This window comes from Rhodamnia argentea, chromosome 6 (assembly GCF_020921035.1).
Source record: "Rhodamnia argentea isolate NSW1041297 chromosome 6, ASM2092103v1, whole genome shotgun sequence".
Taxonomy (NCBI): Eukaryota; Viridiplantae; Streptophyta; class Magnoliopsida; order Myrtales; family Myrtaceae; genus Rhodamnia; species Rhodamnia argentea.
Window position 1 is genome coordinate 23,882,897 of NC_063155.1, and position 24,307 is coordinate 23,907,203.

Consider the following 24,307-nt stretch of genomic DNA (forward strand, 5'->3'; position numbering starts at 1 on the left):
TTCTTTCCTTCTTATTCGCTCAATCGCGTTCGGCCTCAAAAGTCCGCCTTTTCGAGCCCTTCATCCTCCAACATCTCATCATCATCCTCCTTGTACAAATTCATCCCACCATTTTTCTCAGAGCAGTAGTCCCAAACAATCAAAGACAAAGTAGTGTCCACATCATCCTTATGGGCCTCACGCTCGTCCCCGCACAACAAATCGAGCTTCTGGAACTTTCCCTCTCTGCGATCGGGACTGAACCCGCTCGACTTTGGCTCTGGGCCGAGAGAGAAAACGCGCCGGTTGCGGAGATCTTTGATGAAAACGTGAGACGAGTTGTCGCTAACATCGGGGAGGAGATTTCAGCTGGGAAGTTTCTAGTAAGGATCGGGATGGGCTTCTTCAAGTTGCGGGGTGACTCCTCCCCCCATGCCCGGATTCCTCCTCGGCCCTCCCTCCCTCCTCCTTCGCTTTCCCAAATTTGTTGATCGGCTTGCGGCGCCATACCCAGATCCGAATCAACTAGAGCTTGAGCTTGAGCTTGAGGTTAATCCTCAAGCCAAGCTTCGAGGCAGGGCGGCAGCTTCAAACCTTGCACCTTTTGATTTCTTCTTATCAAAAGACAAGAGGGCTATGAGGAGGGCTGAGAAAGAGAGGCTCAAAGAGGGGAAGGCAGCAGATGAGGAGCGGAAGAAATTGAAAAAGGAGGCAGTGAAGAAGAAGGTTGAGCTTCGAAGCCTCCATGGCCGCCGAGGCTCGAAACTTGGCTCGACGGTCTCACCTCGATCTTCAAAGCTAATGGATGGTTGGGCAAACACCTAGGAGAGCCACCGGAGGTCGAGGTAGCAGTGGGCGACAAAGCAAAAGTGCCGAGGAGTTTGGCCAACCGATTGAAGATGCGCAAGCCATGAACAGTAGTCCGCGAAGCACTGGAGAAGACGATGAACAATGCAAGTTTTTGCATTTTTTAGTTTTTATTTTTATTTTCAGTGTGGCGCCACGTCAAATCTACTTGTCACTAAAAATGCCACGGCGAATCCACATCAGCGTTTTAACAGTGATTTTAGATAGACCTGGAACATGGGGTAGATGTGTCACAACATCGATAATTTGAGGTTTTTTGTATCGCAAAAAAAAATTGAGGGTAAATGTGCCACGTCAAGTATAGTTTGGGATTTTTGGTGATTTTTTCCCTTAGTTTTATTATCTCGGAGGGGAAGTTGTCGATGTAAATAAGTGTAGGTAAGCGGATTTGAAACTTTTAATGATGATTCGAAGTATTACTTCCCAATGATAAGGAAGTTCGTCCCCGTAGAATTTCTCACGAGTTCCTCATTAGTCAAACCACAAAATGGCCTCGTTCGCGCGGGTCTCGTACTCGAACGGCGAGTTATATTCGGCCAAGCTATACCACGCTGTCACTCGGCGGTGGTTCCTCAGTGTGCTGCCACCATTCCCCTTAGCCGCCTCGAGGCTCTTCTCCAAGGCAGAGACTTGGGTGGGTATGCTGGAGTCGTTTGTGAAGCCGCCGAACCTCCTGAGTGCGGCGTAGCTGTGACGGCCAGGCAACTTCACGGGGCGGACCCAGTCAGAGAGAGGCGGGTCGGGTTGGTATTTCTTGGGCACGTCGAAATGAACGGCGAAGGAGGAGTGGTAAAAAGGGTCCGTGGACGGGAATATGTGGACGAGAGAACTGGGGCCGTCATGTCCAATTTGCCTCCTTGCTTGTTGTTGCCTTGGATGTAGGAGAAGAGGCTGGACAAAGGAAAGAGATGGGAGCAGAATTTTTTAGCAATACTAAAAGTAAAACATTTCCAGTGTCCTTAAAAATTATTCAGGTAATAACAACGAAGGAATAAACAGTCAAATTTATTATCCTCCGTTCCGAATCGAGGTTCGGTTCGGGTGGTGATTCGGCTCGATTCAATTGCTGTCTGGGTTTCTAAGAAGTTGAATGATTTACATGGCTTCCTATAAAGGAAAAGGCACGAGTTCTCGTAAATTTTGTCCATCTGATGAGAGAAAGGGCTTACATGTCAAAGCCTCCGCGGACGGCGTCGTTGTAGGAGCTAGAGTTGATAGGAGGTGTGGAGATCCACGAAGCGCTCTCTTACCTCCTGATCTCAAACCCGCGCCCGGCGAGAACGACCTGATACGGAGCGCACTCGAGCTGCTGACAGTTGGCCGGCTCCCCATATCTGCTCGCCCCCTTCGCTTCACATCCAGCCTTCTCTTCCGACGCGAGCAGCGATGCGACCGTGAAAATCAGCAGAACCAACATCCTCATCCCTCTTCTTTCGACCAACGACAAACCAAACGGGGTTCGATCTTGGCCAAAACTTTGGGGCTGTGTGGGAACTTGCCCTTCCCAATCTCAAGCTTACAAGCATGGTGTGGTTGTTCATTGTGTTGCCCTCTCTTCTTTTACTTTATTCCTCTACCACTGCGGGTGGCTATAAGCGCAGCGACGTTGCATGTAGATGGCAAGCAAAAGCGAGTTCTGATTTTGAATTGTCTCTGGCATGGGCTGATTTTGTAAGGTTGAGAGATCTAAAAACTCAATCTCGAAAGGCCAATAATCCTAACCCTTTGCCCATTTTGTCACATCCGGAAACTCCTACATCGATTAATAATATGTAAGATATAAAGATGGTAAATGGCACGAGCGGAAACTTCAATTGGATTATTAACTTAATAGTGCGGGGAAAATTCGAAAGGTCTTTGAGTGTCCGCGGCTTCCAGAATCCAATTCTATTAGGATCGGAGAAATTACAAAAAAATCCTAAACCTATTGTAATTGTGTTAATTCAGTTCTAAACCTTTTTGTGTGCCAATTCAGTCCTCAACTTTTTATATTTGTTACAATTCAATCTATTAGTTGATCGGTGCTGACGTGGCAAAATAAATAATATTTCATTTTTTTTCTCAATTTCCCCCCTTCCCCTTCCCCTTCCCCCCTAGAGCTAGCGAGCTATGGTCGGAGCTCGTCGGCCACTAGGCAAGACTGTGAAGCCCTAGCCTGTGACCGTAGCTCTCAAGACAATCACAAGGTCATGGTGAGGGCGGACATGACCTTGCTTGCTGCAAGCGAGGCCACCTTTGCCGGGGTTGTCGCCCTAGCGAGGCCGGCCTCGCCCAATTGAACCGCCGGCCATAGCTTGCCGGCCACCGGGGGAAAAGGGGAAAAATGAGAAAAAAAATAAAAAAAATATTAAATTTTTCCATGCTAGCATTGGCGGTCAAATGAATTGAATTGACACAAATATAAAAAATTTAGAAATGCATTGGCCAAAAAAATATATTTAAGATCGAATTGGCACAATTACAATAGATTTAGGACTTTTTTGGTAATTTTTCCGTTAGGATTCAATTGAGGTTTTATTCATAAGTTGAGTATAAACTATGGCTATAGTAGTTGTTGTTGGAATTAATATGTTCAAAGGAATGACTTGGATAATTTTCAAGATTTGAAATTAATACTTCGAAGAGGGAAGGTAAAATGAAGATGCCTATGTAATTTATTTAAACTTGTAAAATCTCCATTCGCATATGATGTGATTTTTCCATAGTGCGTCCACGTGCTTAAAAGAAAAATTAAAAATAAATTTATGGAAAGATTTAGAGCCTGCATGATAACCATTCTTATTCTCCGATTCTGATTCTAGGAACAAAAAAAGATGAGAATCGCGTTTGGTAACGCAAATAAATTTGATTATGATTTTATTATCAGAATTAGTTTTAGAGAATCAGAATCAGTTTTAGAGCAAAATTCAGAATTAAGAAAAAAGTTGGTTCCGGAAAAAGAATCACTTTTGAAAATCACAAAACAAAATAAAGTCTCACATCTCTCGTTTTTCCTTTTCGGTTCTCTCGACACTTTTCCCTCAACCTAATAAAAATAAAAATGAAAATAAATTCATTGAAATTTAAAAAAAAAATTAGAAAATCCATAAAAATAGAATAAGCTTTTATTAGGCTAGTTTGACCTCATTTTCATAAATTTGTACCTAAATTTTCTAGATTTCATAGATTTCACTCTTCCGCAAAAAATGTCACAGAAAATTATGGCTTCCAACATGTGGATGATAACATATATACTCATAGTCGTGAGTCACAAAATGTAAATATCTGCACGTGGAGCTGAAGCTAAACACCCACTTGGATTTAGGACATAAGCTGCAAAATGATAGTGAAAGACTTGTACTTTGTATCAAGAAGGATAATATGTTTTTTCTTTGGTCAGTTGATAATTTGATTATTCGATTGCTATGTTTGTATGTATTTTGGACAACGTAGCATTTAAAGAAAAAAATGAGTTCTTAATATGGGAACTGTTCCATACTACAATCGAACTTCAAATGTAATGTATTAAAATTTGTATTTCATTTATGACGTGCTAAAAAAAATATTGTATTTTAAATTATTTTAGTGTGCATTGAAAATTAGTCTTCATTTTACGATGAAATTTTACAAAGTAACTACATAGTTATTTGACTTAAATGAAAAAAATTAGGAAGAAACAGCTTTTTGAAATAGAAATTTTGTGCAGTTATCAAACGTGTTTCTATTCCAAGAACAGAAATTTTGGGCGGTTGTCAAACGCGTTCTGATTTTCTAAAACTTATCCAGGAACAAAATAAAAAAAAAATATTTTAATCGGAATTAGTTTTCTAGAACAAAATGGATACCATGTGTAGCCTTAGTGTGCTTTTGCGTGACGTTATGGAGCGTCACATATTTCGTTCTTTGTCGCTTACAAGTTAGCATTTCACTAAACGAGTTCGTCCATTCTACGAATTCACAACACAAAAACCGAGAGATACCTTAAAAGTCTTAAACATTTTGTATTGGTATCAATTCAATTCCAAATCCTTCAATGGACTAATTTAATATTAACTCTTCACGTCGGTATCAATTCAATTCATCCAGTCAATTTTAACCAAAACTAAATAAAGTGGACACCGTGTATCCCGCATGGCATGGTCGGTATTGATGTGGACAATTTATAATAATATTTTAATAAATTTTATAGCTTTTTCATAGTTTTAATTAATTTTTTATTTTCTTTTATTTTCTTTTTGTCCGGCGACGAGGGCTTGACGAGGGCCAGCAAGCCTCGACAACCGCTGGCTAGGGTTACGGCCTCGCTCGGAGCCTCCACGGCCGATGGCCCGGCGAGGCCTCTCCCAGTGGTTGACAAGGGTTGGCGGCAACCCTCGTTGGCCAAAACGGGGGGGAAAAAAAAGAAAGAAAAAATAATAAAAAATGTATCAAATTTAAAAATGTCAACGTTAGCATCAATCGTGCCACATTGAGTGCCCAATGTTCACACCAGCCATTTTTGATCAAAATTGATTGGATAGACTGAATTGATACTAATATAATAAGTTTGAGACTTTTTTTTTTGTACTTTTTTCAAATATTTTATCTGTTTACTATTCGAGGTTTCTACCTTGATGGACAGCGTTTACAGTTTAATTAACACCCGTTGAGTTGAACAACCGTGTATAATTTGAACATGTAACGTAATGGAAAATTATCATGTTCATTACAAGACTGAAGAACTAAAACCCACATGCGGACGTAAAAATCTTCGTGTCGGTGGATCAAAGTCAAAGATTTTTTGGTTGGGCCGTGGCGTGGATGTGTCATAATGATTAGTGGATAATATTTACTTAGTTAATATGGTTAGAGGTTTCTATTATAAAATAATCATTTTTTTAGTTCTATGATTAAAATCTAACTCGTGTTGGATATAAAACAATGAGTTACCGTATGATTTGCGATTGATGGTATCCGAATTCCATCATTAGGGCACTCTATATGAAACTCTCAAGTAACGGGAAAATTATCAAAAAAATCATAAATTTATTGCAATTATATTAATTCAATCCTAAAACTTTTACATTCGTAACAATTCAGCCACAAACCTTTTACATTTGTATCAATTCAGTCTATCTGATCAATTTTGACCTAAAACTGTTGGTATGACATAGCCAGCATTGATGTGAATAATATTTTTATAATTTTTTTGTTTATTCATTTTTATTTTCTCTTTTCTTTCTTTTTTTTTTTTCTTTCTTTCTTCTTTTTAGGGCCATGAGGTCCTCTAGCGAAGCTAGCCCCCGCCAGCCACTAGCAAGGACAAGCCTTGTCAACCCCCGGCGAGGCGCGACCACGCCGTCTCTAGCCAAGGTCGATCCGGATGGCTCTTGCCTCTGGCTAGTCGGTGGATCTCAGCAATCAGTTGGAGGAAGAGGAGTAAGAAACATAACAAAAAAACTATTAAAATTTGTCCACATCAACGTCGGTCGGACCACATCAGCGATTTTTAATCAAATTTGGCTAGAAATGGCTGGATTGACACAAATATAAATGTTTAAGACTGAATTGGAAAAAAAAGTTACGGACTAAATTGACACAATTGCAATCGTTTTATGGTTGTTTTGGTAATTTCCCCTTGGATAACGTTGATATAGCTACCAAAAAGTGTATAAGTTATATCTTTTCAATTTTCTCTTCAATTAATTTTATTCTTGTCTTTAGATAAAGTGAGTTCAAGGATACATTTGAAACAAGATAAATCAAAATGACGGCCATTATTTCCATATTAGCCGCCTCTACCGTTATAGCACCGTAATCACTCTTCTTCCTCAGATCTAATCTGTTGCATCTGCATTTCTCTCTTCATCGCCGTATCTCCGCTTCGATCACAACTCCTTCCCGCCTCCAGCTAGAGCTCATTCGAAGCCCCAAATCTAACTAGGTTCATTTGTGGGCTCGGACCGATATTGATTCAAGGTCATGGCCATTGCCAAGCACGGAGAGAGAGAGAGAGAGAGAGAGAGAGAGAGAGGACTAAGGAAAGAAAAGCGAAGAGTGGCGGTGGCCGAATATAGTGGTGGTCTTCACGCATTGGCCAATGATGGTGTCATCGGAGGTGGCACCGACGACGAGTGCATTTTTTTCTTATGTGCTTCTTTGCTGATCTTGGTCGAGAAGGAAAAATTTCAAGTTGCAGCAAAAGGTCAATTCAATGACAGAGGAAAGTGAGATCCCGTCTCAAGGATATAATAAGGAGACTAGGTAAGAAGCTGAATTTTCAATTTGAAGGGTATTTTGGTCAACTACGTACAAAAGGCGTGGTTTTAGCAATTAGAGGAGTGAATATAGCGGCTGTCAATCAAAATATAAGTCGGGCAAATCCACTGAAGCGTATTTTTGTGCCTAAAACGTCGAAGGATTTAAGATCTGAAGTGAATAAAACAACAAGGCTGTTGAACAAGTTACGTGGGGAAATTACCAAAAAAGTCCTAAACCTATTGTAAATGTGTCAATTCGGTCATAAACCTTTTTTTTTTAGCCGATTCAGTTCTAAACCTTTTGCAATTATGTTATTTCATTTTATCCAGCGAATTTTGGCCTGCCGGCATTGTCGTGAACGCCGACCGGCCGACGATTGAATATATTTTTTTTTCTTTTTCATTTTTTATTTTTTTCCCCCTTCCTTCCCCTTCCCTTCCCTCCCCCCCTCCAGCCGGTTGCCATAGTCCAGCGACTAGCTAGAGGGGTGGCCGGAGAGGCCAACTCGCCCTACCATGGAGGGTGTCAACCTCGTCATCCCCGGGCGAGGTAACGACGGCGAGGTCGAGCCCCGCCACGACAAGGCGCAAGCCCATATCCGGGCGGGTGAGTTGGCCTCTCCGACTACCCCTCCGGCCAATCACCGAATTATGGCAACCAGCTAGAGGGGAGGGGACGAGATTAGAAAAAAAATCATAAAAAATATTAAAATATTGGGTGGCCGGTTGGCGGGCGTCCACGTCAGCACCGACCGGCCAAAATTCGCCGGATGGATTGAATTGATACAATTACAAAATGTTTAAGACTAAATCGAAAAAAAAAAGGCTTACGATTGAATTGGCACAATTGCAATAGGTTTATGACTTTTTTTGATAATTTTCCCCAAGTTACGCTTGATATTGTTCATCATTTTATTTTCATTATTACATTATGTTAGTTAAAATATGAATAAAACTAAAAAAAATTTATCGATTGTCGCCTTTTTAATTATGCGAGTCGCATCTTTTGAATTATGATGGACATCACTTGGCAAATAGATGGACCAAAAACAACTTGATGCGCTTTGTAGTATCACAAAGGCATATTCCAACTCATTGGCTATGGAAAGTAGTGATCATTCATCATAGCCTTTCTGTAATATTTCCATGCAATTAATGTTTTTGGTAAGATATGTTACCTTAATTTCTTGGTAATTCTACTAATATCAGCACGAGTTTCCATAAATAAGCACTCCAAAGGCGGAATTTGGATCTCACCGGCGATGGACCCTAGAGTATATTGCGAAAGATACTGAGGGCTTGTATGACAACGATTCTCATCCGAAAAAGTGATTTTGATCGGAATTGGTATTTTATGATTATGTTCTTTGGACTAATTTTTTAGAGAATCATAATGAGTTTGGTAATTGCGCAAAATTTCTATCCTATAGCATAAATACGTTTGGTAACTGCACATAATTTTTGTTCTTATGAACGATTTCTCTTCCCAAATTTTTTCATTGAAGTTAAATAATTATGTCTTGTCACTACAAAATCAATCTATACAGCATCACTAATAAAATGAATACAAATCATGCATAATTTTTAATAATTATGACTTGAATTTTGGCTCAACATGCAATTTGCACTTGATTTTTTGCAAGAATTTGCACTTAAACACTTCTATATTTAACCAAACCCTTACTCGATCCAACTCGTATTACTTAAACACTTCTATGCTTAATCAAATCATAGCATATTTATTTATTATAATTTGTTAAGAATGCAATACGAATTTGGAGAATTTTTTTATTTTTTTTAAAAGATTATTTTTTTTACTCTAAAATATATATTTTTATTAAATTATTCTATTATTATAAAAACATTATTGTTTTTATTACAAAAAATATTTTTTATTTTTAAAAAAGTATATTTTATTTTATTTTATTTTATTTTATTTCTTCCTTTTTCTTTGACCTTCGGCAGCGATTGGCAGCAAGCGATTTGTTTAGAGCCTTCTCACTTTATTCATCTTTTTTTTCAAAAGTGATTATGGAACAAAAAATTAACTTTTTTTTATTTATTCTTGTTTCTGCTCTAAAATATTCCCGAAAATATAATTAGAAAATTTTATAATCAGAATCATACAAGTTACCAAATAAGTTTCTCATCATTTTTTGTTTCGGAAAACAGAATTAAAAAATCAGAAGCGTTGCTGTATAGGCCCTTATTATCGTTTTCAATAGATTTTCAGCTCACTTTTTTGCTAAAAAAATAACTCAAAATATGTTTGATTAGTTATTTATTCTTTTTTTTGTTGTTCTTTTGTTTCTTTGAACAGAAAAAAGAATAGAAATTCATTTGGTAACGCATGTTAATTTTTCTATTCTCGGGAATAGATTTGAAATAGAAACAAGAAGTATAAAAAAAGGTAGTTTCTTTGTTATCGGGAACAAAACAATAAACAATGTCATTTTAGAAAAACAAACTCACTATAACTTAATGCTCGTCTTTATAATCACAAGTACACTGCCCCCACCACCGGTCATCGATTTCCGCCGCCGCAACTCGCCGGTTCCACTGGCATTTTCATAATTAAATAAAAAAATGAGAATATAAATTTTTTAGGGTCGTACCAAACGCATTTTTGTTTTTCTCTATTTCAGAAATAGAATTTTTATGTAGTTATGAAAATCGTTTTTCTGCTCAGAAACTATTTTCGAAAAAAAGAATCAGAAAAACCATTTCTACTTAAAAATTATTTCCGGGAACAAAATTGCTACCAAACAGGCCCTTAACAATCCTATTATGACTTGCTTAATACTCTTGATAATCTTTAAAATGTAAATGAATTTATGTGTCGTGCTCTCAAAGTTAATTCACCTCCTAGCCAGTGAGTTCCGACAGAAAGGGCTAGACTAATCCCTCCACGCAATGTCCAAATTTTGAGACTTTAGACTAAGGTTCCCGCTTTAAAGGTCTCATGTATGATTTTTTCCTGGACAATCCTAGTCAATCATTCAAAATATCGCAGGAGTATATCAAGACTTAAGATCGTATTCGCAATCAAATACCCGATTGTAAAATTCACACCATCGAAAACGACTAGAGCGTGCATATACTAAAGAGGACGTGAGATGTCAACAATACCGCGTCTCTTAATTACGTTTTAAGAAAAGCCATTTTAAAACTCTTTTCTGTTAAAAAAAAAAAAAAGAATCCTTCCCGAGACTTACTCCCGAACTTCTAAATTGCGTTTCGAAACAAATTAGTGTCAGAAATTACTTGGAAACGAGTACCACTGAGCTGTTAATCATTTTGGATTACAAATTATGAAATCGATTGCGAAAAAATTTGTTACTGAGCCTCCAAATTTTTTTTTCCATATAACCGATAAATAAAGCAAAATCGCTTCACTGAATTTGACTTCTCGATGGGTACCTAAGTTTTCTGGAGGGCGGTGCAAGCTGTGGGAAGTAAAGCGGGCTTTCCCCCAAATCACGAGCATTTAAAACGACATAATGTCCCAAGCAAAATGATTAAGGGCGTTATGATCGATTTTTAGAGCACAAGTCGATTTGGCGATTATTATAATGGAAGGTCAATGAATGACCCGTTTCGCCATGCCATTAAAGCTGCGGAATGTTGTGGTTGCACGAGTTTCCTCGCAAGCTTATTAGACTAATTTAACGTCGATTGTCAAAGGGAATCTGCCAAAGAAAAAATTATCAAAAAAAGTTATAAACTTACCGTAATCATGTCGATTCAGTCGTAATTTTTTTTTAATCAATTCAGTTCTAAAATTTTTTACATTTGTATCAATTCAGTCTATCCAACTAATTTTTACCGGCCTACTTTGACGTGGCGTTGTCGGCGCTAACGTGATAATTTTCAATGCAATTTCAGTTTTAAACTTTTTACGATTGCATCAATTCGGTCCATCCAGCTAATTTTTTCTGGCCGACGTTGTCGGCACTAGCGTGGTAGTTTTTAGTACAATTTCAGTTTAAAACTTTTTACGTTTGTGTCAATTCAATCCATTCGGTTAATTTTTGCCGGCCGATGCCGACATGGCGTTAACGGCGATAATGTGATAATTTTTAATGCTATTTTAAATTTGTTAGTTACTTTTTCTTTTCTTTTCTTTAGTTTTTTTCCCAACCCTTAAGGAAGGGTCGTTGATAAAATTGAAGAAAAGAAAAGAAAAGAAAAAATTACAAAAAAGTACTAAAAAAGTATATGTAGGCGTCGTAGTGCCACGTTAGTATCGATAGGCCAAAATCGATTGAAGAGACTGAATTGACATAAATATAAAATATTTAGTAGTAAATTGATGTAATTATCGTGAAAAATAAATTGATGTAATTATAATGTGTTTAAGATATATATTTTTTATTTTTTTGGCAATTACGTAAAGCCATTTGGTGGGAAGACCCTCATGCGCAAGTCAATGAGAGAGAGCGGGGGTCGTGTTACACGTGGCAAAGGCATGGGCCCGGCAGGATCACAGGCAGAATGTGACTCCTTACTAACCCCCTCCCCTCCCCTCAAATCACTATTAACAAACGGGACCAGCGCATCCAAATCCCTCTTGTCTAATCCTGCTTAAATTAATCATTTAATATGACGATAATCCCGGGGTTTGGAGATCAGGGCAAAATGATTCTTGCAAGAGAGAGAAAGGAAGGCGGAGAGAGGGGAGGGGCAAGGAAGGGAATTCGAGATGGCGAGATTTTAGAGGGGCAGTGGTGCCCCCCTCTCTCCTTCCCCAATCGAACACGATCTTGTCCGAACTCCAAACAAAAAAGGAAACAAACAAGGAAAAAAAAAAGTAGCTTTGAAATGGAGGGGCCAACCCGCCACCCCCGCAAAGGAGGATTAGCCATTAAGCGAGGATTATTAGCCCAAATGATTCGGATAAGAGTAGTGGAGAAGGAAAAAAAGAAAGAAAGAAAGGAAAAAATTCCCTAATCAACGTAGATTGTTTGTGTAATTGTCGTTACTGCACTTATTTTAGCTAATTACATTTCTAAAGAGAAAAACCCAAGAAATCCTTAAGGGGTGGGGGGAAAAGTCAAGAAATGGGAAAGGGGGGAAACGTACCATCTTATCTGAATTACATGGCTCCAAGGTTTTTAAGTGGCTTGGTCAAATGGAAGTGCGTGAGCTGGACAGTGGGTGGACCATTCTTCTTCTTCTTCTTCTTTTTTTTTTTAAACGGCAAATATATTCTTCTCATGGGAAAGTGACCATTTTCTTATTATACAAAATGTGAATTTTCTTGCAAAATTTTTTTTTTTCTTAGTAGTGGCCAATGGGAGGGAGGAGGAGAGAAGGAGCCGAATGGGGGTGGGGGGGGGGGCGGGGTCGGGGTCGGGGTCGGGGTCGTGCCCCTTTGGTGGGGGATGTCCAAAACGAGAAGATTATCTTTTGTTTTAGAAGGGAAAGGTCGCCCAAGATTTTAATGGCGACATTCAAAATCCGATGGCCATTTTAATCATAGCGATTAAGCGAAGAGACGCCCACGCCCTTATTAAGGCTCAAAAGGGTTGAAAAAAGAGAGAGAAAGATTAAGGAACAGGGGGCGCCACCCACTGACGAGATTAAGGCCCCCAAAACCCTCCATAATCTCTCTCTGTTTCTTCTATCTCGCCCCCATTTGTCTCCCTTAGGACGCCGTAACGGAGCCCCGCGAAACGCCGTTATCCACCTCAGCAGCGTCAGCTCGATCAGCCTGTTTCCCTCTCCCGACGACGACGACGACGACGCCGCCGCCGCCGCCTCCATGGCCGCGGAGCAGCTGAGCCTGGGGCCGGCCGCGGCTAGCGGCGTGGCCAACGGCGTCGATGGGCGGGCGGCCGGGGACGGCGGGGACGACGGCGGCGGAGGAGGAGGAGGAGGGGGGAGGGCGCCGAGGCTGCCGCGGTGGACGAGGCAGGAGATACTGGTGCTCATACAGGGGAAGAGGGTGGCGGAGACGCGGGTCAGGAGGGGCCGGGTCGGCGGGTCGGCGTTCGGGTCGGGGCAGGTGGAGCCGAAGTGGGCGTCGGTCTCCTCGTACTGCAAGCGGCACGGGGTTAACCGGGGGCCGGTCCAGTGCCGGAAGCGGTGGAGCAACCTCGCCGGCGATTACAAGAAGATCAAGGAGTGGGAGGCCAGGACCCGGGACGAGACGGAGTCGTTCTGGGTCATGAGGAACGACCTCCGGCGGGAGAGGAAGTTGCCCGGGTTCTTCGACAGGGAGGTTTACGACATCCTCGACCACCAGGGTTCGTCTTCGTCGGCGGCTAAGGCGGTTGCCGAGGGCCCTCCGGAGGCGGAACTGGCCCTCGCTCTTGCTCCGGCTTCGGCGGCGACGGCGGATGACGACGAGGGCGAGGAGGAGAGAGAGGTCGTGTTCGACAGCGGCCGGAGCGCCGCCGCGGAGGACGGGCTATTTTCGGATTTCGAGCAGGATGATGGCGGCGGGGGAGGCGAAACCCCTGACAAGGAGGTGGAGACGCCGGTCCGAGCGACCGATGCGGCGCCGGCGGCCGTGGTGCCGATCTCGGGTAATTGGAGTTGAATGAGTCAAAATTAAAAGATTTTTCTTTCTTTGCTGTCTATGCTCTATGATTTCTGTTGGTTTGGATTGGAGTAGAATGAATCGTTTTCCATTTTTCTTCATGTTTGAGTGGGAGTGCAAGGCTGGTTTTAGTTTTCTTCTCTCTTGTGGCGACAGAGTTCCAGTGATTGGGATCAAAGCTAGTGATTGAAGGGCTGCTAAGAATTAAACTTGGAAATCGATTGCAATATTGAAGATGGGACGTCGCGGGCTGAATTCTACTTCATCGTTGAGAGACGAAATCGAGATTAGATTAGATTAGATTATATTAGATTAGATGGGATGAAAGTGATTGCGTTTTAGGACCAGTCCCCTGTTGCCGTTGGAACTTCTTTTTTCCAGAGACTTTCTTCTTCTTCTTGTGTATTGTCTTTCCCTGCTCCTACCCGTCTGCTTGCCCATTCGATCGAATTCGATTTGATCACTCGAATAACTTTCGAATGTGGAGCGATTGACCTCATGCATTCTTATCTTTGCATTTGCCTTAGAACGAGAAATCTGATTCCGGGAAGAAAAGGGCAGGGGAGGGTATATTCTGTTTCGTATTCGTTTCTTGGTTTCTGATACCGTCTCTGTTTTCGGATTAACTTATGATGCAGAGAAGCAGTACGAGCCAGTCCTCCGAGGATCTCAAGGGCCAGGTACTGCTGTTTCTATCCCCAGATCTCTCCTGTCAATTACTGAACACTATATGGCAAGTTCGGATCTTGCGTCTGGCTTCCTTGGCTCTTCCCTTTTCGAGATCAAATGCAGATTTTCCTTCATAGGAAGTTCCAAAAGAATCTGTTTGCTCTTCATTTGGTAGCATCGAAACTCTGTTCTTTGAACTCGACTTCTAGGTCTCACCCCGATCGAGTCACGTGGATGGGATGATTCCTTATCTCAATTTTCGCTTCTCGGACAGACGATACAACGGCAATCTTTCCATTTTTTAACGCGCATAGTCCGCAGGTCCTCGAGTCTCCTGAACCTTGTGAATTCTCCCGTGTGCTTGTTTTTTCTCCAGGACCCATTGTTCCTCTGTTGTCTGAGTTCATGGTACACGGGAGAATTCATCCTCGTTTGCTTTGCTTGTCATCTTGTGTGGCTGTCCTTTTGGACATTGACCTGATAAAAATATGCAGAAATGCAGCTGAAAACATTCCTACGCCTGCCCCCAGTTCTGGAGTTTTATGATTGAGCTTCCTTTCTGTTTTCGGACTCTTTACTTTTGCTCTTCCAGGCGCAGGACACGAGAAACAGCCACCGCCGTCGAATCCGGAGATAGCTTCCACGTCTGCGGATGCGCGGAAACGGAAACAGCCGACATCAGAAGCGGACGAGGAGCCGCTCGGGATGCGGTATCGCCTGATCGACGTTCTAGAGAGAAACGGCAAATTGCTGACGGCTCAACTCGAGGCTCAGAACAATAATCTTCAGCTGGATAGAGACCAAAGGCAAGACCACGCCAACGGCTTGCTTGCCGCCCTCAACAAGCTTGCCGACGCCGTGGGAAGAATCGCCGATAAGTTATAGCAGATGGTCGGGGCGGGATCGGCGGCAGCGCTTGTTGGGTGTGTACATAGGAGCAGTTGTCCTCCGATGAGGGTCTTGGGAGATCGTTAGACGGAGGACAAAAGAAGTGAAGGGTAGCGATTGAAACTAGTGATAGAGGTAGTGATTATTTACCAGAATTCTCATGCTTTCTTATTCATCAAAACTTGTTCTTTTCTTTTTCCCTATGTATCTGCGTAAAGGGCTGCGGCATGCAGTTTTTGACAATCTGTTGTTACGTCCTTTTCCGCAGAGATTATAATAATAAATATGGAGATTAGCAATTTCAAGAGGGTTTTTGCGTGTCTGCATCTTTTAATGTTCGCTGACCTTGTCCAAACACATAGGATGAGCAAACACGTGCAAGAAGATATATAACTCCAGAGTAATATTTATAAAGGATAACTGCAGTGGAAATCCTACGATTTGTCACAAAAGTGCGATTGAATTTAAATTATGAAAAAAATTACAATCAAATCTTAAAATTTGTCAAATTTGCGCAATCAAATCCGCCTGTTAACTTTGTCCAATTTTACTAACAGAAAAGCCTACACTACAACGAAGTTGTTTTGATTTGAATCTAAATTTTACATCAAATCTTAGTTATATTAGGTTAACAAATTCAAAAAGGAAAAAGAAAATCTAGAAAAAAGGCTAAAAGTTAAAATTAAAAAATTTTAGGCGGCCCCTCCCATCTGTGGTTGCCGTCCTGTCACAAGTGGGGCATCGGCGATTGCCGACGGGTTCTCCGACACTTTGGCGAGGGCCAATGACATTTTTTATGTTTTAAAAACTCTAGCTTTTTTTTTTATCGTTTAATCTAATTCAACCAAATTTAGGTTAAAGAATTGAGAGCTTGATCAAAACAATGTCGTTTTAGTGGTTTAGTTAGTCTTAACGTTATGTAGGAGAGAGAAAATAATTAAAAAAATCAAGTCAACATTTTCATTAGTCAAATTGGACGGAATTAATGTAATAATTTGATCGCATCAATATGAAAAGTTTTAAAATTTGATGGCACTTTTTTAAAAGTTTTATAACTCGATTGCACTTTTTAAATAAATTTAAAGACTTATAGTTCATTTATTCCTAGTTACAGTCCATCCTTTTCTTGGCAAAACACGATCCCAAATTGAATGCTATGTGGATGAGAATCTTGTTAATTTCGACAGGTTTAGAGCAACTTAAAATAAGCTCTTCAATGAAATTCCTTAAATAGGAGCTTGTTATGAGATTTTACTCGTTGATACTAGGAGCGAGTATGGTTCCGAGATAGAATCGGGATCGAAGCATCGAACCGAGGGGAACTAATCCGGTTTTAGGGTATGTGGGTTATGTTTAAGGTTTCCAAATTTTGGGAACTAGTTCATTGAGTAGGTTCTAAGTTCTTGGAGGCAGTGGAACCCGAAACCTAGAACCTAAAAGTTGGAACAAAACTTTGTGTTTTTCTTATTCTTTGTCTTCACACGACCTGAAGGTATTCCACGATGTGCGATGTAGTTTGACTAAGCTCTTCACGCAATGACAAGTGTGCGATCTAGAACCACCAGTCTGAATTTTCATTTTTGGCTATATCGATGATCAAAACTTTTATTTTGTTAATACTTCATATTATTCGAGTGACTAAATATGAGTTGCGGTAAATGGATTTTGGTAACGGATGGCGGTCATTAGGTTCCATGATATACATGGTAGTGTTCAAGTTCAAAAAATTGGGCGACCGATTTGACGAGTAGATTCCAAGTGTCTGGAAGGACGGGGAAAAGAAAAAATTCTTCAATGCGTCCTCACATCTTGCTAGTTCTTGTAAAAGAACGATATTCAAATTAACAAGGTAACTACAATTATTTTTATTTGTAAGAGAAATAAAATTTTGATTTGACGTCCCCAAACCCGTCTAAACCAAACTTCACGATATATCCGATAGTTACCTTGAGATGGTATTTTTATTCTGCAATGTAAATATCTTAACCATAGTGTGTCAATTTGGATTTCGCAGAGTTTAGGTGTACATGTAAGCCAAGACAAAGAAGATGAGAGCACGTTTATTTTGCGAGAAATTAATGATTTTGGAAAATATTTCTTTAAAAATGGCGGTTTGTACGCTTACGAAGACGAGATATACGAAATATATTATCATTGTCCACGAAAATATTTATATCTAAATTACTGTCGATAATCAAATTATTTAATTAATTTATTATTTCAGCCAACACGAGCGATTGTCTTTAAAAAAATGATTTATAAATTTTTTATTTTTCGTAAAACAAACGAAGCCTTTACATCACTAGTGTGTCTATGACCGGTATGAAATGGCGGGCTTGAGAAAGGTTCTTCTTCGACTCGTAGAACGAGCGAGGTGGATGGGCCAGATGGAGCATGCGAGCCCATGGTCGGTATCAGATCGAAGTCACCTTAGTTGACTAACATACATTCACAATTGACAAATTGATTTAGTTTATCCTTCAAAATCACGACAAGATGAGTATTCTCCTTCTTCTTCTTCTTTTTCCCATGCAAAGGTGATTGGAACATACATCATAAAAATCGTCGTAACTTGTTTCGTCCAACCAATCAATAAGAGCTTTTAGTTAGACCGGCAAACGTAACGTCATAATCTAATTTATTTCAAGGGATAAATATATTGAAAATCCTTAAATTTTTCACGAAAGTGCAATTAAGTTCTAAATTTTTTTAAAAAGTACATTAAGTCCTAAAATTCTCAAAAAGTGCAATAAAAAAACCTTGATCGGACTAGTGTGACGAGTTTTAGAATTCGATTGCATTTTTTTTAAGTTTTAGGACTTAATTGAACTCTCATGGTAAGTTTTAGAACTTAATTGTACTTTTTGAAAGTTTTAGGATTTAAATGCACTTTCGTGACAGTTTTTAGAATTTTTTTATATAAATTTTGACCATTATTTTTTTCTTTCCCTCCTCTTTCTGCAAGTGGCTGGTGGGCTGGCCTTGATTGGGTGACCGCCACAGGCAAGGCCCATTGAGGGTTGGCCTCGAAGGGGGCCTCACGGGTGCTTGTCGTAGCCTAGACGCGGCCAACAGGTGAAATGGTGATCCTGCTCGGGCGAGCTGACAAAGAGAAAAGGAAAAAAAAGAATAATTATTGAAACTTATAAAAAATGTCCACGTTAGCTTTAGTCGTGCCACGTAGGACAGCTGACATTTACGTTTGCGATTTTCGACATAAAATTAATTGGATAGATTGAATTGATACACAACTGAATTGGTACCAATGTGTAAATATTTAAGATTAAATTTGCTCAATTAAAAGGTTTATATGATTAAATTGATACAAATATAATAAGTTCATGGCTTTTTTTGATATATGGACGCAGATCGATTGGGATAACGTCGGATCTCTAAAAGGAGAGGAAGGTTAGAAAAAAGGACGACCGCGATCAATCATGCGAAAGCGCTGGTGCAACCGCAGATCGTTCATCATGCACTTCGGGGCTTCCGAAAGCGATTTTGCGTATGATGGCATCTCTCGTGCTGTTCTTTATCCCTTTCACGCGTCCCAAAGCAAAATGTAAATCGCATATTGATCTTAGAAAAGTGGAAAGAGGTCAAAAAAAGGAGACCGGGAAAAAAAAAAAAAGGCTCGTCAAGAGACAAAGTAGGGGCGATGTAAGAGAAAATTTATTCGGTTGGGGAATTAGCACAAATTCGTGTGGTCTTCCGCATCAACGGCGTTAGATGTGTCCCCCCCATGGATCCATCCGACGGCACAGATCTTGCCACCCTCTCCCCACCCCCCCCTCGGTCTCTCTCTCTCTCTCTCTCTTTCTCTTTCCGTGTGTCTTCTTGTCACACCTCGGAGACAGCGAACAGACTGAGCTTGTGCGACTACCGACGTGGCGCTGGGTCCCACGTAAGGGGGAAGGCACGGTGGGTCCCGCGTGGAGGGCGGGAAAAAAGCAGAGAGAAAAAGAACAGCCTTCGGTGTTTTTTTCTTTACCCGGTCATTCCAATGATGGACCGGACAAGACCCGGACGAAGACGTAGACGAAGACCACCCCATAAACACAACAAAACACGGACCAAATTTGCTTTTCTTTTGGGCTCCGCAGTTTCGCTGGGGGTTTTTACTTTGTCTTCGTTTTAGTTTCTGCTTCTTCCTTCGCGGCGAGCTCCTTCACTTCTTCTTCACTCCCTTCCTCGTTCCGAACTCTGTGAGCTAGAACTATCGTTCGTTTTCCCGGGGCGGGTGACGTCCCGGAGGAGCAATTTTTTTTTTTTGGTGAATAGAACGTCTCGGCCCTTCTTTGTTCCTTTGCCTCATCACCCATTTTACCAAACCCATGGCTTGAATCCTAAGTAGTGCGAATTTGGTGAGGACTTTTTTGGTCGCGGCGGGAAGGTGAGAAGGAAAAGATCCGTGGCGATTCCCACCAACGCAACACTGCTCATTGCACGGAATCTCGTCTCTTCGCTCGTGTGGAGAGCGTAGATTCACGTTCCGGTTCGGTGGAGGAACGCGAGGAATCGATTCTCTGCGTCTTGCTCTTGAAGACATTGCGGCCGTGTTTCGACACGATGAAGCCCTTGGAAGTTCTCTCTCTGGTTCTGGGTGCTCCTTTTGGCTATTAAAGAAAATGAAGTCTCAGAAGCGTTTCTTGAGGTGTCGACAGTTACGCGGTCCGCTCTCGGCCTGCTCAAGAACGTAAAAGTTCAGTCTTTCGGAGCTCTTCGGGCTGTTATGTTGGTTTGAACTCTTTCTGAAGTCCGTTTGTCGTTCTACATGCTTCGTTTTTTTTTTTTCTCTTTCGGGAAACTCCTTTTTATTCTGGTGTGGATGGTGCGTTTTGTTTTCGGTTCTTTCTTGGAGGATGAGCAATGAAAGTCTCGTGTTCGAGGGTCTGCGAATCTGAAGCATGGGACACGCTTTAGCACTTTGTCCCTTTTGCCAGTTTCAGACACAAATGAGCGAGTGTTGAGCAAGCAACGACGTTGGTTCTGGTTCAAAGTTTTTGTTTTTCTTTGCCGTCTGCAAAAATGGGTTTGAGTTGTGTATTTCCTCTGGAAAGCAGAAGAGCCGTGAGCTTGTTCTTGCTTCTGATGCTTTGCCTACAGAGTTCAACCGTGGAGTGCCAAAACAGGACGTTCAGGCACTTATCGACTGAGCCTCCATCTTCGTCTAAAGCACCTGACTTCAAGACTGGGTTTAGGAGAGTAATCCTCAGTGTTGTGCTGGGAGTGTTGACTGGATCAATCTCAGCGCTTCTTGTGGCTTGCCTGGTTAAATCCTTTATTCTGTACATCCACAGAACCCCAATCCTCAAGGGGCCGGTTGTGTTTTCCCCAAAAGTCTCACCCAAAACCCTCCAGACAGCCCTCGAGAACGAAAGCCGGTTGCTCGGATCTAGTCCCAATGGACAGTATCATAGGACCGCCCTCGACAATGGGCTCGTGATCGCGGTCAAGCGGCTTGAGCAGGTCGAGGGCGATTCGCCAGGGACTCGAAGCAAATCAGCCAAGAGACGGATCCAGAAGGAGCTGGAAGTCCTCGCGGGGTTGAGGCACGTGAATTTGATGAGCTTGAGGGCTTATGTTTGCGAGCCAAATGGGTTGTCGCTCATTTATGATTATGTGCCAACCGGAAGCCTCGAGGACGTGATGAAGAGGGTTCGCGAGAATCAGCTGCAGCTCAAGTGGGAAGCTAGGCTCGGGATTGCTGTTGGGGTGATTAAAGCGCTTCAGTATCTTCACTTTGCGTGCAGCCCTCAGGTCCTACACTGCGACCTGAAGCCTGCGAATGTGTTGTTGGATGCTGAGTGTAGTCCGAGGCTGGCGGACTGTGGATTGGCGAGGCTCTTGCCGAGTTTGCATCGGACGTCCGAATATAGTGCTCCAGAGTGCATCCGGGATTCCAGGTATTAAGGGCAGTGTAGTCTGAAAAAATACTGAAATTGGGGGCTGTGTGTTTTCTCGCTCTGTGCTGTTGAGACGTCAGTTTTTGGACAAGGAAAATTAGATCTTGTGTGCTCTTTATAGGATATCAGTTCCTTTTTGTTTGAAAGATTGAAGTTCTTGTTCTGAATAACAAGTGAGGAATTCTCTGTTTAATTGAATCTCATCACAGCGATGACTCATTTACATTCACATACTAGACACGAGAAGCATTGAGCCATATGTTTTGTTCTTTGACTCAGGCACTGTCATACTTCGAATCATTTCGTTTGGTTATTTCTGTTTTTGAGACCGTTAGCGGTACTCTTAGATAGTATTGCATAAGATCGTTTCGTCAACATTGAGATTGTCTTCCACCAATGCCTGTAATCTTCGCCCTGCCCTTTCATAAAATTCAGGGCACTTCGGGATTTCAATGCGGTTATCATAATTGAAACTGGTCTTCTTCTTGTGTAGGTACACTGACAAGAGCGACATTTTCAGCTTCGGCATGATACTGGGGGTTCTCTTGACAGGTAGAGACCCCACGGACGCATTCTTCTGCGAAGCGGCCAGCCGTGGAAGCCTGGGGCGCTGGCTCCGCCAGTTGCAACAGGCTGGGGAGGCAAGAGAAGCTCTGGATAAGAGCCTTCTCGGGGAAGAAGCAGAGGAGGATGAGATGCTGATGGCGGTTAGGATCGCCGTCATTTGCCTCTCCGATTTCCCTGCTGATAGGCCTTCTAGCGATGAGCTCGTACCAATGCTGACCCAACTTCACAGCTTTTGACTTCCATAAAAAGAGAAAAGGTAATGGGAAAATGTAAGTATCGGATTTTCAGTTTCCCCAGAGCTCGTGACAAATTTGAAACACAGTATCAAAAATCTGCTCGCCCTTTGGATGAACGGCTTAAGGTTCATGTTGAATCATACTCTTGATTAAACTAAAACAGAGCTGATGATATGTTTGTTCTGCCTTCGATGGGGCGTGTTCTTTTTCTGGTATTTTGGTTCAGCAGTTCATAGTATGTTGGTTCTCCGGGCTTTCTCTAATTCTTTTAATTAAGACTTTCTGTGTCGACTTTGTCGTGTAGCTTTGGTTAGTATCTTACCTTTCCCACTTCTGTACCTGTGCCTCTGGAAGAAACAGCATATCGAAAATTACTGGTGCTATGATATCGACTGGACTGATGCAAGCAGGCTTTGACTTTTTCAGTTTATTTTTATTTTTATGTAAACCCATCTGGCACACTTGGTCGCGGTTCTGTTGTTTATTGATTGGGGCGTGTCATTGTGTCTGGGGTGTCCATGACTTCATACCCATGTGCTCAGGGGTCCAGCTTAAGTCCAAAAGAAAGAGAAACATATGCATGGAACCTGCAAATTGATGATGCCTGTGAACAAGACATCCCAGTGACAAAGCATGTTATTCATTTCCGGGGGGGTCGATAAGAATGTTTGGGCTTTTCATCGAAGCCGATGTAGTTCCGCCGGGAAAGGAAATCGTTTACGAGGAGGGACGTGACGAGCTTTTCTCGAACGTACCAAGCAGTGGACATCCCAGTCCCGGTTGCGCCGAGACATACCTTCAGGTGCGGGGTGGGGGGGGGGTTGGCCAATTATGCAGGTTTTGCTGGGTTTTGGGGGGGGGTTCGTCCTGGTAAGAAGAGTTCAAAAAGCAATTAATATGGTATTTGTCGTTCCTCAAGCGTAGGACAAAACGCATCCTCGTGAGTTGTGTACTCTCGCTTAAAAAAAGCGGGGGTGGGGTTACAAGTGAAGAACCATTATTGCCCTGTTGTGAAGGTCTCCGAAAGAACTCCTTTTTACCTGAAACGTTGCATTGAGAGGCATCTTAAGCAAAACGGAAAAATTATAAAAAAAAAAAGAAAAAAGAAAAAAGAAATCTTAAATTTTTTGTATTTTTGTTAATTCAGTTTTAAATTTTTTAGTTTTTCCAATTCAATACAAATCTTTTCACTTTTTGTCGATTCAACCTTATTGATCGGAAAGCGCTAACGTGGACGGCAACCGTTTTTTATGGCATCGTCGGTATTGATATAGATAATTTTTAATAATATTTTAATATGATCTCAAACATATTTATTTATTTATTTATTTATTTTTTTTTTTCTTTTGTTGGCCTTAGGTGAAGGGCAAAGGAAAAAGGAAAAAGGAAAAAAATTAATTAAAATAATATTATAAATTGTCTATATAAGTGCAGGTGATGTCATGTAGGATGGTCGTCGTCCACGTTAACTATTTTCGGCTAATAGGATTGAGTCGGCAAAATGTGACAATATTTAGGATTGAATTATAAAAAGCATAAGGACTTTTTTGACAATTTTTCTGAAGCAAAAGAGCTCGGCGAAGGAAGCGTTCGGCCTTTCATCTTCCGATCGCCCTTTTAACCGGAAAACATGACAGCTGATTGTTGGTCTCTCACTATACAAGCTTTGAGAGATCAAGGTTCGAGCCTTCGAGCTGCCAAATGATGTGCTTGAACGGTCTTTGCCTAGGCATTTTTTGCCGCGGCGCCAAGACCCCACACCGGCCGCCGTGATCCAAAACGCGAAAGAGAGCAAGATGTATTCCCGGCCTAGGTGAACTTTCCTTTTGCGCCAGTTGCTCAATTCAATAATTGTTTTTGGGAGCCCTGTAGTGTGGTAGGGGCCTCAAGTATGGACCCTGAGATAGGTAAATGCTTCTTCTCATTATAAAACATCCAAAACAGCATGGGCCTTCATCTTGCGAGACACTTCGAATCCATGAGGGGGCGTAAAATTTGATTCGCAAAATCGAAATGAAACTCCTCAAGAACAATTACCAAATGGCCTCTCCAATTTTCGCTCACGTTCCACTTTACATCTTCTGTTCTTGAAAGGGAATACTCTCAAAAAATCATAAATCTATTGCAATTTTTGTTAATTTAGTTCTAAATTTTTTCCCTTTATGTTAATTCGATCCATTCGATCAATTTTGATTGGAAATCGTTGACGTCAACGTCGGCTGAGCCACGTAAGACGATCGGCGCTGAAATGGACATTTTTAAATGAAATTAAAATAGTTATTTGTATTTTCTTTTTTTTTTCTTTTGGGCTAAGGGCCGGCACTAGGTGAGGGCCGTGGCACCTTGCTAGGGGCCGGTGAAGGCCGTTGTGCCCTTGGCTAGCCAGATTTGGCGATGGTGTTGCGGTCCTCGCTTTGGCCTGTGAGGGTTGGC

At 41.5% G+C, this 24,307-nt stretch overlaps 2 protein-coding genes and 1 pseudogene across 2 annotated transcripts; 2 read left to right on the forward strand and 1 right to left on the reverse strand.

Moving 5' to 3' along the window:
- Positions 1 to 1,317: 1,317 nt before the first annotated feature.
- LOC115749309 lies at positions 1,318 to 2,322 on the reverse strand (annotated as a pseudogene).
- Positions 2,323 to 12,591: 10,269 nt separating this feature from the next.
- On the forward strand, positions 12,592 to 15,470 carry LOC115749429 (trihelix transcription factor ASR3). The gene is made up of 3 exons (XM_030686245.2): positions 12,592 to 13,594; positions 14,247 to 14,288; positions 14,870 to 15,470. The coding sequence occupies exons 1-3, from the start codon at positions 12,829 to 12,831 to the stop codon at positions 15,160 to 15,162; spliced, it is 1,101 nt and encodes a 366-aa protein (XP_030542105.1). The 5' UTR covers positions 12,592 to 12,828; the 3' UTR covers positions 15,163 to 15,470.
- Positions 15,471 to 19,307: 3,837 nt separating this feature from the next.
- On the forward strand, positions 19,308 to 22,267 carry LOC115749422 (inactive leucine-rich repeat receptor-like protein kinase CORYNE). Its single transcript, XM_030686236.2, has 2 exons — positions 19,308 to 21,071; positions 21,565 to 22,267. Exons 1-2 carry the CDS (start codon positions 20,194 to 20,196, stop codon positions 21,872 to 21,874), a joined length of 1,188 nt encoding a protein of 395 aa, XP_030542096.1. The 5' UTR covers positions 19,308 to 20,193; the 3' UTR covers positions 21,875 to 22,267.
- The last annotated feature ends 2,040 nt before the right edge of the window (positions 22,268 to 24,307 follow it).